This window comes from Arachis stenosperma, chromosome 4 (genome assembly GCF_014773155.1).
Source record: "Arachis stenosperma cultivar V10309 chromosome 4, arast.V10309.gnm1.PFL2, whole genome shotgun sequence".
NCBI lineage: Eukaryota > Viridiplantae > Streptophyta > Magnoliopsida > Fabales > Fabaceae > Arachis > Arachis stenosperma.
The window spans coordinates 130,018,788-130,024,815 of NC_080380.1; the positions used below are offsets into that span (position 1 = coordinate 130,018,788).

The following is a 6,028-nucleotide window of genomic DNA, read 5'->3' on the forward strand; positions in this document are numbered from 1 at the left end:
TGCGCATGAATCTATTATTTTAAATGTCATAAAATGTTAATGTCATGTCATTTATAGGTAGCATATCATACGATATTGAAAAATTTTCAAGTATACCAGTATATCCGTGTTTCAATAATTTTTAATCGTTGATCATAATTATAAAAAAAATACGGTTAAAAATTATTAAAATACTGGTTTACTGATATACTTAAAAACTTTCCTATGATATAGTATAGAACTTTAAGCTTGCACATTTTATGGTAGCTCAAGTAGTTAATGTTTATGTGATGCTAAACTTTTTTTTAAAATTGAGAATTAATGTGTTGCAAAAAAAATTAAAAAACACCACTTACCTCCCATTAGCCCTTGGGGCCAATCAAAATGCGGCGAAAGGAATCCAATCCTTTTGGACGTAGAAAAGTGCTACATGACCAACAATTTTGTAATTTGAAAAACCCTAGAATTGTAATGTGATCTAAGATCTAAAAAAATAGAAAGAAAAAATGTTCCTTGTCCATATCCATTAAACATGATGACCAAAATTTAGAACAATTATATAAACAAATACCACATTTTTTTTTCTTCCTATAATGGTACATGGTAAGATGTTCATCTGACAATGCATCATTCCAACTACCATTGCATATATCTCTTGGAAGAGAATACAAATGCTTGTGACAAAAACAACTAAAAAGAATCCATCCTATGCTAAAACTCATAAATATTTAAAATACCATAGACTTCGACACATGTCACATGGCGACAACACTTGATCCTCTTGGACCTAAAATTTCACCCGTCGTCACCACCACTGCCGCTGCCGCCACCGCCATCACCATCACATCACATGTATATATTCCACACTTCTCAAAAGTAACTAATGCAAGAATAAATCCAATGAATGTATCAAGTTTATAAGGGGAAAAAGTGGGGTTGGTTTGAACAAAACCTATTTTCAATACCCAACTATATATTTTTTGTTTTTTTTCTTTTTTGGTTTAAAAAAATCTTCATTCCAGCTTTGTCTCCTGTTGTTCAAGAAAGGTAAAAAGGTAGGGACAAAAGGGGGAGGAAAAACCACCATAACGCTAACCAGCAAGAATTGTTAGCCTATTTCTTCTTCTTATAGCTTCATTGATTGGACCTGCGACTCGACGACATTCTCAGCAACGAATAGCTGGAGGACCACAATAACCATCTACACCATCGACGATGACGACGGACACCCTTTTCAGCGACCTGTTTTCGCTCGTTTCATTCCACTGGAATTGAAGGGAGACACGCTACCGCTTGGGCCAGGACTCTCTTCTCTGAAATTCGAATTCAGCATAGCTAATTCGCGCAACTGCTGTCTCTTAATGTAGTCCTGTGACTCATCCTGCACATTGGAAGTTAACATCCAAGATAAAGTGAAAAAAAATTATCCAAATGTGTGTCCTAAGACACACTATCTTATACCTATATCCAACTCCAACCACATTTTTATGTATGTCTATATTTGCATTTGTGCCATGTCTCAACCACCAAATGTAGCGTTAGTGACTATAAATAAAGAGAAGGGGTTAGTTAAGGGTCTTTGATTATTTGTTGAGATTAGTACATTGGGAGAGTTTGAGACCGACGCTTATTCGACTTAGATTGTTACTGGTGATTTGACAATAGTATCTATTACTAATTCTAAAAATGTGACAGATATAAGAAATTAAGAATTCAAGAACTATGTCGGCGAGAGATCTCACAAGTGTCACTATGCTATTGTATTCTGGTTAACAAATAACGCACTTTCTTGGGCATTCATACATTTTCAAATCCAACCCCACATATCCATGAAAATTAACAACCAAAATCACGAAATTGAGAATAAGTGATAAAGTGAATTATTATATTCACTAGAGAATTCTTTTTAAAGCTTATAAATACAAGTGCATAGAAAAACAAAACGAAGCACATTAGCAGCTAGTTTGATACACATGACAGAGAAAGATGAAGTGGGAAGGAACTTACCACAGGCTTGAGCAGTTCTTCAATGATTTCCTGAGCCTGCCTGAGTCTGATGTCAACAACATTAGCAGGCAAATCAGCCTCGATCAAAATGTGCAGCGGTTCATTGAGATGCTCATAGCCCGGTCTTCCTCGTAACTTCTCTTCCTTAAGATTGAAAGATTAATAAACTAAGTTACATTATGAAACACAAAAGTACACAAGTCTCTAAGAACTTTGGAACAAGACCTTAAAGTTTAACATATGGCTTCATTACCTTGTCCGGATCCTTTATTGATCCTTTTCCTCTGATATACACGCGGCAACCTGTGGTCGCTTCAACCCGTTTCAAAGAATTTCCTCTAGGCCCCAGAAGTCTTCCAACAAAATTGAACTAATGCAATAAGAAGCAATGTATTTTCATTACTTCTAGTTCATATGACTTTCAATTCCAGAAGAAATGAAATATGTCTTATTAAGTAACCGAATTTGACTTTATACAGCTGAATTTTTTATTGAAACTTACATTGGGATATGTATCTACCGGAATTTCCAAGCGTAGGATTCTCTTGACAGTGTATGAACTAGGGCTTGCCGGTGCACCTTGCCAGTCCATCGTCATTCCAGGGGGTCCACATAATCTCTGCTTTGGTCAAAGTAATGTTATTACATAAAAATCAACAGTAAATTAACAAGGTAAGCAAGAACAAGTGATAAACTTTCCATCATAATGCCAAAATTAACAATCAGTAGATTGAAACCTTAAAGATAGGATGATATCCGAACCATTTCAAGCCTGTAAAGATTACATCACTTACCCCCTCTTCCACCGTTAACATTTAGTTCATTCACAAACTTCAAATTCAATAACTTATGTGCTGAAATACTCAAACCTAAGACCTTGCTAGTTTCTACATTCATTTGTCTATATTCCTTTTGGTGCTCACATTATGCATGAATTTCAATTTTGTGCAGGCATTTATCTTTATGGGGTGTGTGTGTGTGTGTTATCAGGAACCCTTAATTACACAAATAGAAACACCCCTAGCACATGTTCCTGACATAATACAAAATAGTTACACGAGAAAACATATAAACCGTTGATATGTTAGACAATGAAAAGTAAAGGCATGTTTGTAAGATGAGAAAGTGATCATTAATCTCTTGGTTATATATTTTTATTCTCAATCTGAAAATAAAAGACTTTTACTTGGTTCAGCTGAAAATATTTTCAACATAAGCTTTTCCAGCAGCATTTTTGGTGAGCATTGACTTTATCCATAACTATGGAACAGTTGCTATCATGTCATTTTATTGGTTTTGGGAGCTCTTTAGCAAAGATGCTATGCTTACTTTTCTATTTGGTACATACAGCCTGAGATGAATGCCAAATTCTCAAGGCCATTTCATCAACTTCTTTGTGGTGTTCAGATTATGGCTAACTGAAAGAACATCAACTTCTTTTGATATGGCCAAGTGCGAACCATACTTAGGTGCTCTTTTTTAGCATTATCTCTTTTAAGAGGATATCTTATCATCGAAAACTCTTCTTGAAAAAAAAAGGGAAAAATACCACTTTTATAACAAGTAAATGTTGAATTTTGTTATAATATTAAAATTTCATCTGTAATATATGGGTATGGACCTCAGTAACTCACTTTATCCGAAAGCTTAACACTCCTCAACTTCCAAGATCTTCCACCAGCTTAGACTACTTAGTCTAGTTAGGCAATAGAAAAATTAAAACATATATATATATAGTTGAAAGTTGTGTCTTAACCTCACCCTATGGCTAACATTGCATTGCTATTGTGTGTGTGAATATATATATAAAATTCAAGAATGAGCACAATTAGCATCACAAAATCATGCAGCCAGTTATATACCTAACAAGGGTTGGCAGTGTCAATGTAACATAAAAGATGCTCAATATGACAATTTTCATTCTTCCCAAATCACAATCCAGAATTCAAAATCGTTAGAATATAGATAACGAAATCTTTGAAAAGTGCAATTTTCAAATTATATTAGCATTATGAAACTGATGATAAAAGCTCCGATATTGTAGCAAAACCAACATGAGCATCTACTTGTACAAATGACATGCTCAAATAATATAAATATAATTTAAGGATATAAAGCATTCACCTCCTGCTGAAGACTATTCCATCCCCCTAACCCTGCCCCACTGACATTTGACATGAGGTTTGAAGAAGCCATAGGACTAGGACTTCTATGCCGCAATCTGTCAAAGTCGCCAAAACCTTGGTTGGACAACATTCCAGAAACTCTCAATATTTCTGCACATAGAGAAACACTGTAATGAGAAACCAATTCAAAAACTGTCGAAGAACACAAGTAACAAACGGAGAAGGAACTAAGAATGGCGGAATTAAGAGATATTTTGCGATGAACAATATCGGATGAAGTCATATAGCTTCGCACACCGCAACGTTTATAAGGTCTAGCTCTCCTTTCCCTTTTATTTGCCACTATCGCTTTGTGGTATATCCTTGGATCAATTTATATAGATGTGAAAATTGTATAACAAGATAAATTAATCCAACGATGTAATGATAAGTGACAGTGATTGATAAAAGGTAACAAAGGAAGTAGGAGACTCTCAATTTGACAAGTCCTAAAATTCCTGCATAGAAGAATCTCTAATGAAGTCAACCACCCCAATGCCAATGGCACCAGCAATAAAACATAAAATAATAAAGAAAATCCCGAGTCAGCACTCAGTCTCAGCAAGTAAGAATTGTTAGTTCCAAACATATAAAAGTCATGACAACACAGTTAAACTTAAAAAACACTTCAATCTCATGCTTTCAAAAGAGAATGCACTATATATATTCTAAACCAACCCAAATTATAAATACCATTGGAGACTTTGCATCACAAAAACTCATATCTTGCCCTCAAAATTACCATTATGCTGATATTTCATCAAAAAAATCAGAGAAAACCCAATGGGGATCCTTTATTGTAATTTTAAATTGCTTAATTATGCATTCCCCAACAGGGGAAATCAGTGTTGAAGCTGCCACCACAAAGAAAGAGTGAAAAAACAGAGCAATACAATGTAATCAATTTTGAGGTTGGTGTCTAAAGAGATAAAACCCTTTTAAACAGAGGAAAACCTTGTGACTCGATCTGCAACATAGAACATACCACAAGCTCAAAACAGCAAAAGAAATATAGCAATGAACAGAGAGGACAGATCCAGAAAAAGGAAAGTAAGAACCTTGATTCAACAATCTACTGCATATTGGAAGAACTTGCATGAAGGGTCCTAACTTCTGATGTTCTGCCAATAACTCTGATAAATACTGACTGCAAAAAATTAAAAATAAACAGCAACCCTTTATTTTTATCAATCAAAAAGTCTATAACTTTATGCAAAATCAAATTAAAAAATACAAAAAAAAATAAGGAGATAGCATCAGAAAAATAGTTCAAGTTTGCATCTTTTTCACTACCCTAATTCAATTTTGATCTAAAAAACACAGAACAAAATTTGATTCACCATCGAAAACATAAAAATACACACCTATCAACATCTGGGGTGCTTCTAATCTGAGGAGAAGCAGCTCTGACAGGTGAGAAGTTTGGATTGTACAAGCCTGACATGGCTCTCACCTTTTTCGTTTTTCCTTTTCTTTTAAGATTGGAAGAGAACCAAACCTCAGAAAAAAAGTTGAAAAAAAAAAGAAGGTTTAGTAGGTGTAGTTCTTGCAGAAGAAAAAGGAAAAACACAACACCATCAATAAAGGAGGGTTTCTGTAACAAATAAAAAAAAGAAAAAAAAAATGTGGACAAGTCTCTTCGAAATTTTAGAAAAAAACTAAAAAGGAAAAACAACAAAATATATGGCGTATTATTTAATATTATTTAATTTTCTTTATTTTAACTCTTTTATTTAATTACTTATGTATATATTTTTCTTTTTCTTGTCACAGGGCTGTGTTACGAAAATATGGAATAAGAACAAAAGGAAATAATGATAAAAAATAATTCATACTATTATGAAAAGTTGAAGACAGAGCACTAAGAAGGGAAGTGG

General features: G+C 34.0%; 1 protein-coding gene across 1 annotated transcript; it reads right to left on the bottom strand.

Annotated features, from left to right (window-relative positions):
- Window positions 1-420: 420 nt before the first annotated feature.
- On the bottom strand, window positions 421-5,759 carry LOC130976558 (KH domain-containing protein At2g38610). The gene is made up of 7 exons (XM_057901448.1): window positions 5,516-5,759; window positions 5,210-5,298; window positions 4,111-4,262; window positions 2,489-2,605; window positions 2,240-2,356; window positions 1,987-2,130; window positions 421-1,360 (listed from the first exon to the last, which is right to left on the bottom strand). The coding sequence occupies exons 1-7, from the start codon at window positions 5,593-5,595 to the stop codon at window positions 1,214-1,216; spliced, it is 846 nt and encodes a 281-aa protein (XP_057757431.1). The 5' UTR covers window positions 5,596-5,759; the 3' UTR covers window positions 421-1,213.
- Between the last annotated feature and the right edge of the window lie 269 nt (window positions 5,760-6,028).